The 12,099-nt window shown below is 48.1% G+C and overlaps 1 protein-coding gene across 4 annotated transcripts in view; it reads left to right on the top strand.

Moving 5' to 3' along the window:
- The window catches only part of SEPT6 (septin 6), a 90,447-nt gene that overhangs the window by 60,275 nt on the left and 18,073 nt on the right, over positions 1–12,099 (top strand). For all 4 annotated transcript variants that reach the window (XM_011948671.1, XM_011948675.1, XM_011948673.1 and 1 more), the window contains 3 exons: positions 3,920–4,016; positions 7,379–7,547; positions 11,079–11,211. In XM_011948671.1, coding sequence (XP_011804061.1) covers positions 3,920–4,016; positions 7,379–7,547; positions 11,079–11,211 — 399 coding nt within the window. The remainder of the gene's footprint in view (positions 1–3,919; positions 4,017–7,378; positions 7,548–11,078; positions 11,212–12,099) is intronic.

Consider the following 12,099-nt stretch of genomic DNA (forward strand, 5'->3'; position numbering starts at 1 on the left):
ACAGGTGCCCACCACCACGCCCAGCTAATTTTTGTATTTTTAGTAGAGATGGGGGTTTCACAATCTTGGCCAGGCTGGTCTTGAACTCCTGACCTCATGATCCACCTGCCTCGGCCTCCCAAAGTGCTGGAATTACAGGCGTGAGCCACCACGCCCGGCCGAAGACCCTTTTTAAAGAGACGTCATGCAGTGTTGGGCTAGCTTGTCCTTCTGCTGTGTGAGGATGTGGCAAGAAGGTCCTCACCAGACCAGATGCTGGTGCCTTGATCTTGGACCTCCCAGCCTCCAGAACTATGAGGAATAAATTTCTATTGTTGATAAATTACTCAGTCTCAAGTAGTTTATTGTAGCAAGACAAAATGCACTAAGACAGATAGTGAATCTAGGAATGGACTCCCAAGAGAGGCTTGAGACTATCTCTTGTTGGAGTTTTCTGACACTGGGAAATCTGACATCCGAGGGCGCCTCATTGGAAGTCTGAGTGAGAGATTTACACAGACTCCCCTGAGAGGGCTGTTTGTGTTTCAGCAGCAACACTGCCCTGCATCTAACAGAGTCTTCTCCCTGGGTCCACACATAGAAAATGTCATCCCTGTCTGTCAGTTTCCTACAGAGACCTGGGAAAAACAGCAGAAAGCCCAGCCTCAGATTTGGATCCCACTGGTAGGACCTAGGAGTGTGGTCGGTGGTGGTGCGGGGGGAGGGTGGGTATCTGCTCTCTGCTCCGTTTGACTCCATTCTGGTTGTCAAAGCCATCTGTCTCTCAAAAGCAGTGGAACAGAGGGCCAGAGCCTGGTCCCCATGATTTCCTGCTTGTCATGGTTTGCTTCCTTCTAGCGGATGCCATGTAGCCAGGAGGCAGAGTGCGAGCCACCCTAGGTGGCTGGGAGAGGTTGGCAGCCAAAGCTCGGTGGCCTTGCTGCTGCTTCAGAGGATCTGGGCATGCGGGTTAGGGACTTAAGCAACTTGTTTAACCTCCCTGTATCCCAGTTCCTCCAACTCATGAATGGATCTTTTAATCATTGCCATAGAAGGATGCTGTGAAAGTCAAACGAAAGGAGAGCGCTGGGAAATGCCTACCTTGCATATGCTTATCAAAGCAGACTGAGGCCAGCTGCAAAGGAGCGTGCCGTGGGAGGGCTGGGGCTATATTTTTGAGTTAGAAGAATAAAATGACAGCAGTTTGAGAAAGAGGGGGAAGCAAGTCACCCTATCATTCTGACAGTGTCTCTTGATGATAAAAATGGAACAGGCCCGAGGGAATACTGACATTTTTGTATGCCTTTGTTTTCTTCTTGTTTTTTTTTTTTTTCTGGAGCTCGGAGAAGCACCTCCCACTTCACATGCCTTCCTCCTCCATCACTTACAGCGGAGAGCCCAGGATGAGGGAATACTACAACGTGGTTTTTCTTTATCACCTCCTCCCTCAGTCTAGCTCTCTGCATTCGCCGCCCCTCGGCTCTTCTGTGTCATGTGGCTGAAGCTGTGGGGTCTCTGCAGGGGAAATGTTTTCCCAGAAAGTGTTTAGGGGTGGATTCGAGGCTCCCCATATGTCTTAGGTCCCTGAGTGGGAATGAATTGTGCCCAGATCAACCCTCCTGGCAAAGACTGGAGATGCTTAGGCCCTTGGGCAGCATTTTCACGAATTCATTGCTTCCCAAATGCCCTGTGTGTCACTTGCCTAGTTACTCTACTGGTCATTCCCCTCCCAGAATTGATGAAACATTTCTCACCTCCACCCCACACCCACCTTCCATATCCATAACCTCCTCTTTCCCATGTCCAGATTTAAGGGACAGCCAGTGGAGTGGGGAGGGGTTGGAGAGTGGCTGAGACGATCGTCTGATAGCAGCTGAGAGGCGAGAGGGTGAAAGAAGAGCAGCTTCAGCTGGCAGCCAAGCAATTTAAGGGATTGGTGGAGGTCGTGGAGCTGAGCTCCTGATGAAATTCTGTGTTCTGCTCTGAAGGACATTTTTGGGGTCCAGAGCTAGAGGAGAATGGAGAGGAAGGATTGGCTGTGAGATCAGCCTGTGGATTAAACAAGCAACAGATTTGCTGTGGGTTTCCCTGAATTGAATTGCCTCTGATAATCTGGTCTTGAACAACTAGTTCCCTCCAGGGTTTAGGGTACGCACCTCACCTACTGCTTGAACCCCCTAAATGGAAGTAGCAGACCAGCAAGGGGTGGGCTTTGAAGTCAGAGAGACCAGGATTCCATACTTCATTCTGTTCCTTACTATTGTGTGCCTGCTGGCAAGTCCCTTAGCCCTTCTGGACCTCAGTTTCCCCATCTAAAGAGGAGAATAATAAGGCAACTTACCATATAGTGTTGTTGTAGAGATTCAGTGTGACAATACCATGTAAAGCAGCTGGTACCCAGTGCATAGGGCTTAACAAATTATTGCTAATGCTAACGCTGTTAGTATGATTGCCACTACCTACTCTGAAACGTATTATTTGACTTCCCACGAAGTTAATTGCTCCGTCTTCTGTGTTACTCCAGCCCTTTAGCCTCTGTTTACAACCTTGATCTTTTTTTTTTTTTTTTGAGACAGGGTCTTGCTCTGTCACACAGGCTGGGGTGCAGTGGTGCAATCTCGGCTCACTGCAACCTCCACTTCTGGTACAACCCTCATCTTGCTGTCTGATCGTTGTCGAGATGGCTTTCTCCCTGGGCACACTGTGCACTCTCCGGGGCCAGGCTCTGTGCTTTTTTGCCATTACGTTGTTCTTAATGCCTAGCATATATCACAGGAGCTAGGATGAGTGGGCAAACGGGTCAAAATATCTGAGATCATGGCCTGTTTCTGCAAGCAGGCTAAGAAACTTTCCCCATAGGCTCTTTACCTGTTGGTGTAAAGCCCTTTTGGGCAAAGCCCCACCTGGGCTCACCTGGTTGGTGAACATTGATTCCATAGTTCCATTTGGCTGTGGTGACTCAGCACTTACAGGCTGGCCAGCTCCTTGTGGATTGGGGCTCTGTGAGTGTTTCCCAGGCCCCACACTACCAAGTTGGGGCAGCTCTTTCTTCTCTGACCCATAAAGCCAGGCCAAGCTCCTCATTCCCCCTGTGAGCACCAAGCTCATAAACCTACTTGTCCTTTGCCTTTCTTTCCTCTTTCCCTAGCCTTACCACGGCCATTCAGGAAGTAGTTATTAAGCACCTGCTATGTACAGGGCACCAGACCATACGCTTGAGCCCTTGATCACATACTACCTTATATGACTTGAGTTATGTAATTTGGGCTCCCTCAACAAGACTGTAAGCTCCTAGAGGGTGAGGGAGCATGTCTTCTGCTGCTTCTGTCTGCCTTATAGCACCTACAGCAGAACCCAGCACGGTCATGTGAGTAAATCCTTAGTGACTTACCTTCTAGGCTCACAAGTTCAGTGTGAGCTCTTTCTCCAGGGAAGGGTGAGAACAAGGACAATACAGCTAAGTCGGCTGTGTGGTCTCAGTACGGACCTAGTCTTGGGGCTCTTGCACACCAGGGAGGGAGAAGGGCCAGTGATCCGAGACCCTTCGGTACTCCTTTATCCTCTCTATCCACACAGAACCCCCCTCATTCCACTTCCCCATCTTCCAAAGGCTCTTCCCCTCAGCAGTAACTATGGATAGCGAATAGCTTGGTAATCTGTGTGTCTGCTTATTATTCTGCTTATTTTCTCTCTTTGTTCCCTATGCATTCAGCCATGTCATTGTTATCCTCTATTGTGAATTTCTGAACAGCAGAAGCTTGGACTAGGCCTCTTATCCTCACATAGTTTGGGAACTTAATAAATGCTTGTTGGTGATGATGACAGTGAGGGACATTGCAGGGTGAGGGTCTGGGGCCCCAGAGACCAACAGCAGTTGGGTTGTGTAACACTCAGTGCTTTTCCTCTGCAGTTCTCAGCTTTCGTTTGCCTTCGGTTTCAGGCCCACCTGCCGTTTGCTGTCATCGGCAGCACAGAAGAACTGAAGATAGGCAACAAGATGATGAGGGCGCGGCAGTATCCTTGGGGCACTGTGCAGGGTGAGTGAGTCTCCGGGAGAGGGGCTACATGCAGGAAGCCCCTTTTGTCTGCCCCTTTGTTTGTCCCCAGCCACTATCTGACAAGTTTCTAACTGTCCCAAGTCTCTGCTCATTTGGCATGGGTCCCAGAGAGCCATAGGGGTCACTAGCAAGCTAACTCTGGCTCCATACTGGGACGCTCTGATGGGAGCAAGCTCCCTCTGTCTCTAATGGGAAAAGTATTCCCAAACACAAAGACTTGCAAGGTAGGAAGGAGTATGCGAGAAAGCCTGTGTTCTTGCCCAGGTGCACCAGGAAGTGCACAAGAATGTTCACAGTAGTGTTGTTTGTAATGACAAATAATTACAAACAGTCCAGATATTCATTAAAATAGACTGGATAGGCCGGACATGGTGGCTCACGCCTGTAATCCCAGCATTTTGGGAGGCCGGGGCAGGCGGATCATGAGGTCAGGAGATCGAGACCATCCTGGTCAACATGGTGAAACCCCATCTGTACTAAAAGTACAAAAAAAAAAAGACTGGATAATGGGAGGGTGGGAAGGGGGTAAGGGATTTTAAAAAACTACATATTGGGACTGGGCGCAGTGGCTCACTCCTGTAATCCTAGCACTCTGGGAGGCCGAAGCGGATAGATCACCTGAAGTCAAGAGTTCGAGACCAACCTGGCCAACATGGTGAAACCCTGTCTCTACTAAAAATACACACACAAAAAAAGTCAGGCATGGTGGCATGTGCCTGTAGTCCCAGCTACTCAGGAGGCTGAGGCAAGAGAATCGCTTGAACCCAGGAGGTAGAGATTGCCGTGAGCTGAGATTTCGCCACTGCACTCCAGCCTGGGCGACAGAGCGAGATTCAAAAAAAAAGAAACATACCATTGGATTCCCTTTGTATGAATTCCAAAAGGAGGCAAACTAAACAAGATATGTATTTTTAGGCATGCATACATGAGAGGTAAAACTATAAAGAAAACAAAGGAATGATACTCTCCAAAGTCAGGAGAGGGGTTAAGTCTCTGCCAGGGGAGTTGGGGGATAAAGGAGGATGAGATTGGGAAAGGGCACTCAGGGGCTTCCAAGATACTGGTAATGTTTAACCTGAGTTGTGGAGACATTGGTGTTAATTTTTCAAAAACTCTTTAAATTGCACATACCTATTTCATGCTCTCTTTTGAATGTATGATTATTTCACAATTGAAAAGCAGTCAGACATATCGTATTACAGTCAGGAAAGTTCCTTCTGGGATCTGCCTGACATATGTTAACTTACCCTCAGGGCTAGTCAGTTCAGTGCATAAGACAAGGCCAAGGACAGTGCTGTGGGTAGAAGAGGTCTCTGGTCCTCCGAGTCTACAGCTAGAAACCGGGCCATGGCTGATAGGGGCATTGTGTGAAAGAGTGGCTGGTTCTCTGTAACCTCATCCCTACCACACCTGAAAGTGGGTGGCGAGTTGTCCACATCACGTACGAAGGCTGGCATGTTTTAGGACACCCCGCAGACGCACTGACAATAGCTGGATTTTCTATAGGTAGGACAAGACTGGTTACCAGAGCTGTGCTAAGTTCTGGTCTTCTCTGCTGTTCAAAGCTGGGGTTGCTCCACTAGGAACGTTTGCAAATAGTTTCTGGACCCACAGTCCCACCCTGGGAATGGACTTGTGGTCTGAGAAACAGGAACCTGAAGTGAGATGAGGAGAAGCCAGTAGACGTGGTTCCAATGACTTACTTCTTCTGACGTGGACTATCCTGAACCTAAACAATAAAGGGGGCTTTGAAAGTTTTTCTTGTAAGTCTAAGTTGACTGTTCTGCTTGAATGAGGAAGAAGTTATATATTGCTTAGGTAGCCTGCAGGGGCCTTGGACTCACCGTCAGAGATCACTGTCCAGAGACGGGGGAGGAGATGGCATATAGCATAGTCCTGAGAAGTTGTCTTACTGATGTCATCTTTAATATTAGCCTATGTTCTATGACAGCAGGGGGCTTTATTCCTAATTCAGTGGGTCTTAAGCAGAGGGATTATGTGAGCTGATTCGGGCTTTGGAAAGACTGATGACCACAAGGCAGTCTGCTTCAACTATGGCTGACCCACTTATTCCAGACCCCTCTCTGCCCCCACTACCCTCTTCCAGACCCTGCAAGACAGAATCTGGGGTGACTGCCTGCTCATCACTTCAGACACCATTTTTCCTACTTGTTCAGGCCAAATACCACCATCCGACACAGTGAAACCATACCTGTAGCCACCTTGACAAAGTACTGCTTGTGACCTGGTCTAGCCAGAAATCGATTTTGCTATGACTTGGTCCACATCTGTCGTTCTTGACCACTGCCCAAAATTGCAGACCTTTGCTTGCACTCTTTTGAAGAGGGGACTTGTTCACACAGGCCAGAAAGTGGGGTCCCCTTGCTCCTAGTCACCATTGCTACTGTCAGGCCATTATCTACCCTTTAAAGAAACCACCTCCTTGGAAGCTTCTACCATCCAGGTGGGCCATGCCTGCGGTCCACACCCCTCTTTGTCACTGTCATCTATCAATATCCTAGTTCTTTCTCCTTATTATTTGGAGACTTTGTCACCTCCCCTACATTGCCTGGGTTTGAGCCCTAACTCTGCAACTTACTAGCTACATAACCTTGCCTAACCTCATTGACACCTTGCAAACACCATTCCCTTCTCTGGCTGATAAATTACTATTCTTCCTTCCAGAGTCATCTTAGGGATTTTCTCTTCGGTGAAGTCTTCACTTTCCCAGGAGCTCTTAGGCCCGCCTCTTCTGAGCTTTATTGCCACTTGGCTATCCCTCTGTTTTTGTAGTTTTGCACTGAATTGTATTTGTCTATTTGCATCTATTCTTCCTCTAAACTGTAAACTCCTGACAGCAAGATTCCATGACTTCGTTTCTGAATTCCCAGTGCCTCACACAATAGTGGGAACAGAGATTCCACAAATATTGATTGGATGGATGGATAGATGGGTGGATGAATGGGTGGATGGATGGATGGATGGATGGATAGATGGATGGATGGATGGAAGGATGGATGGATAGATGCATATGTGCTGTTGTCCTACAAGTGGTGCAGACCAAACATTCTTTTGAAGGTCTGACTGCTGAATTTAGATTGTGGTGCTACTGACTGTCTTAAGAAGTATTTTTACGGTATCACCATTTTTCATTACTGGCATTTTTGTAACCTTTCATTTACATTTTCAGTAAAAAAGAGAGGAAGTAAATTTGCAGGATCTAAATACACAGATTGCAAGGCAATGTCACTGTTAGACATTTTGCCTCGCGTTTCATCCATTTCTGCTTCTGCTGGCCTTCCTTTCAACATACTTTCAATACCCCAAACCCTGCTATGCAGTTGAAAACGAGGCCCACTGCGACTTTGTGAAGCTGCGGGAGATGCTGATTCGGGTCAACATGGAGGATCTGCGGGAGCAGACCCACACCCGGCACTATGAGCTGTATCGCCGCTGTAAGCTGGAGGAGATGGGCTTCAAGGACACCGACCCTGACAGCAAACCCTTCAGGTACCACTCCTGCCAGCCCAGCCCAGCCCAGCTCAGCTCAGCCCACCCAGGTGGTGTGGAAGCCTTCCCCTGGAGAATTCACAGGGGAAGCGAGACACAGGTGCTAAGACCTCGAGGAGCAGGGGCGACTCACTTGCCAGTTCTGCTTGCCTGTTCACCCTTCGCCACTGCACACCTGCCAGGAGAGCTGTGGGGCGCAGGCTTGGGAAGTACTGCTGCCTTGCTTTGAAGGGTAAGGGAAGGGAGGAGGCCCAGAGGACCAGCAAGGCTGATCACCACACATACATGCACGCATCCGTGACAGCTCCAAGCAGCTGTGCTGGAGGGGATTCCCAAGCTGGGGCCCTGTTCCACAGGGTGGCAGTTGGTAACTGTCCTCTGCCCCTCTTTCTTCATCAGGCTCCTGGCGCTCAGACAGGTTCTTTACCCATTTCCCCATTTTGAAACCCAGATAGGACCAGGTAGCGATCCCTTGCCATGCATCGATGAACTGCAGGCTTTTCAATTGCTGTTCTTAGTGTCTGCATTGAAGTGCAAGTTCTGTTTTGACTGCAGGATGTTGATCATCATTGGCATATTTCTTAAATCAGATTGCTTTTAGAGAAGGGGAATGTTTTTGAAAGCAGGTTATTATGCAGAGAGGAGTGATGCACCAAGTAGAAGTGTCTGATCTATATGCGTGATGTGTGAAATAAGCTCCACAGTTGAAATTACCACGTGGTGCCCTTTATGGTGGTCAGACATTAATAAGCAAGTGAGGGAGATGCCTACCGGTTAAAAAGGCTTTCAAAGAGCCTCTGAGATCTTACACTACCTGTTCACAGCCTAAAGCTGCCTGGAGTCAGAGCCTAACCAGTCCCTTGGGGATACTTGCTTCAGGAAGGATAGGCTCATGCCCTATACTGACAGGTGGGGCCAGGGCCACTGGAGCACGTGGGGCTGGGGGAAGCCCTGCTTGTCTCTTTCTGGTGGGAGCTCCCTGGCTCTCTTCCCCACCTGCGGCTTTCATCTGCATTTGTACAGGAGTAGGTGTGCCTCCACCTGGTCATTTTGTCTCCTTCCCTCCTCCTTCACTCCATCCTGAATACCTCTGTTTCCTGTGTCTTCGCCTTCTTCACTCCTTCTCTGCCAGCTCCTTCCCGTGCTGCATGTAAGCATTCTTGTGCTGAAGAAACTTTCCCTTAACCCTGCTCTTTCTTACCAGCCTCTGCCCTGTCAAGAAGTCCTTGACAGGATGAGAAGGAGAAAGAGTTGTTCTATATTCGCTGTTTCCTCTTCCCCATCTCTCATTCATTCCTCAACTCACTGCATTCTGGCTTCTGCCCCCAGCATAACCACTCAAATGCTTCTCTCCAAGGCCAGGAATCGCAGACTTGTGGCCAAGTTCAATGTTGCCTTTGGGTTCCATCTTATTTGATATCAATGCAGCACTTTATGCCATTCCTCACTGCCTCCTTGAAATGCTCTCTGCCTTTGGCTTTTCCAGCAATGTCCTGGCTGATTCTATTCCTATCTCTCCTACTATTTCTTCTCAGCCTCCTTTGCAGGCTCATTTTCTTCACCTTACTCCTTTAAATGTTGATATACACCCCCTGGGATTCTTTCCTAGGGCCTCTGCTTCTTTCACTTTCTGTTCTCTTTGCAGCTGGTTCTTTCTACTCTCACAGCCCTAATTACCACCTAGAAGTAGATGGCTCCCAAGCTAGTCTTACTTCTGAAGTCTAAACTCATTAATCCAACTGCATCCTAGACATTTCCACTCAGACATCCCATAGAGGTCCTCCCCGAAAATCAAGCTCTGTACAAATTCATCTTCTTCCCTCTTAAGCATGCGTCTCTAACATTCCCTGTTGCCATTCATGATACCACCATCCACCTGGTTGCCCAAAGATGATCAGAATTACCTTTGGCTCCTCCCAAGTCCTGGGAGTTCTGCTTTTCTTACCGCTCCCTCCATTCCCTCCCAGACCTTGACATTAAGATCCTATCACTTCTTCTTTTCTTTTCTTTTCTTTTTTGAGACAGTCTTGCTCTCTCGCCCAGGCTGGAGTGCAATGGCACAATCTCGGCTCACTGCAACCTTGGCCTCCGGGGTTCAAGTGATTCTCCTGCCTCAGCCTCCTGAGTAGCTGGGATTACAGGCACCCACCACCTCGCCCAGCTAATTTTTGTATTTTTATTAGAGACGGGGTTTCACCATATTGGCCAGGCTGGTCTTGAACTCCTGACCTCAAGTGATCCACCCGCCTTGGCCTCCCAAAGTGCTGGGATTACACGCATGAGCCACCACGCCCAGCCAAGATCCTGTCACTTCTTACTTGGATTGATGGAAAGTCTATCCTTCTCACAACACAGCCAGAGTGGTCCTTCTCATTTTCAAATTGGATCTAGTACTACTTCCTGCTTTAAAACTATGCAGTGCATACATGTCCAATTTTTAAATATGTCATTCAAAGCCTGTTCTCTTCCACCAGGCTCAGGAACTTCGTCTGCCTCTACTCCAGCATTGCCATGGTGCTCTCTGGCCATGTTGAACCACACCTGGCTCCCTAAAAATGTCATTCTCTCTCCACACGAGCTTTCTTACATGCTGCCTTCTTTGGATCACAGTTCCACCTCTTCTTCACCAGGCTATTGCTTTTTTTTTTTTGAGATGGAGTCTCACTCTGTCACACAGGCTGGAGTGCAGTGGCACGATCTTGGCTCACTTCAACCTTCGCCTAGCAGGTTCAAGCGATTCTCCTGCCTCAGCCTCCCAAGTAGTTGGGATTATAAGTGCCCACCACGACACCCGGCTAATTTTTTATATTTTTTGGTAGAGATGGGGTTTCACCATGTTGGCCAGGCTGGTCTCGAACTCCTGACCTCAGGTGATCCACCCACCTTGGCCTCCCAGAGTGCTGGAATTACAGGTGTGAGCCACCGCACCCAGCCTATCATCTCCTATTTCTTTAAAAATAAGCTTAGGCCAGGGGCATCTCCGACTAGACCATGAGTTCCTTGATGGCAAGTATGATGGCTGTTGGCTGTAGAGGCTGAGTGACTAGCATCATGTCAATTAGTACTGAGTCTAGCACATGTGGAGTCTCCTCAAGCATTTGTTGAAATAGTTCATTCATGTGGTCGGTTTCAGAGCTAGGGCCTGGCAGCACTGTGCAGTGGGAAAACCCAGATGAAGAGACAGGAGACTCAGCTTCTGGTCAAAGGTCTCCCTCTAACTAGCCATGGAGCCTTGAGCAAGACACCTCACCTCTCTGGGCCTCAGTTTTCTCATCCATAGAACAAGAGTATAGAATCAGATATATACTAAGTCTCTCCAGTTCACTAGGGTTGCCCCATCCCTCTTCAGAAGCCCTGTGGGCATGCTGTCATGGGCCAAGCCAGGTGCCCACAGCTTTGTGGTTCTATTTTTGTACCTGGCTCACAACTGGGGAAGGGAAAACAGAGGAACCCAGTGAGGATCTCTGGGGCCAGTTTTATCAAATAGGAGCCATTCCAAAGGAAGAAGAATTAACCTGACCATGTTCGCAGTTTACAGGAGACGTATGAGGCCAAAAGAAACGAGTTCCTAGGGGAACTCCAGAAAAAAGAAGAGGAGATGAGACAGATGTTCGTCCAGAGAGTCAAAGAGAAAGAAGCAGAGCTCAAAGAGGCAGAGAAAGAGGTAAATGTGAGCCTGGTGATTATTAAAACGTCAAGAAACAACAGCTGCTGGTCGGGCTGTGGAAAAATAGGAACGCTTTTACACTGTTGGTGTGAATGTAGATTACTTCAACCATTGTGGAAGACAGTGTGGTGATTCCTCAAAGACCTAGAATGAGAAATACCATTCGACCCAGCAATCCTATAGATCATTTTATTATAAAGATACATGCACACATATGTTCACTGCAATACTATTCACAATAGGAAAGACATGGACTCAACCCAAATGCCCATCAATGATAGACTGGGTAAAGAAAATGTGGTACATATACACCATGGAATACTATAGAGCCATGAAAAGGAATGAGAGGATGTTCTTTACAGGGATGTGAATGGAGCTGGGAGCCATTATCCTCAGCAAACTAACACAGGAACAGAAATCCAAACATCAGGCTGGGCACTGTGGCTCACGCCTGTAATCCCAACACTTTGGAAGGCCGAGGTGATTGGATCACCTGAAGTCAGGAGTTCGAGACCAGCCTGACCAACATGGTGAAACCCTAACTCTACTAAAAGTACAACAATTAGTGGAGTGTGGTAGCACATGCCTATAGTCCCAGCTACTTGGAAGGATGAGGCAGGAGAATCACTTGAATCTGGGAAGCAGAGGTTACAGTAAGCTGAGATCGTGCCACTGCACTCCAGCCTGGGTGACAGAGCAAGACTCTCTCAAAAAGAAAAAAAGAAAGGAAACAATTACTTCACAAATCTCTTCCACATTTAACCTGTTGCACTCTCAAGGGTTCTCACCAAAGCCCATGACAAGGGTATCGTTTTTTTTTTTTTTCAGTTTCACTTAAAAAAAAAAAAAAAAGTCAGACAGGTGCCTTGGCTCAGGTCTGTAATC

The sequence above is a fragment of the Colobus angolensis genome, unplaced genomic scaffold (assembly GCF_000951035.1).
Source record: "Colobus angolensis palliatus isolate OR3802 unplaced genomic scaffold, Cang.pa_1.0 Scaffold282, whole genome shotgun sequence".
Lineage (NCBI taxonomy): Eukaryota > Metazoa > Chordata > Mammalia > Primates > Cercopithecidae > Colobus > Colobus angolensis.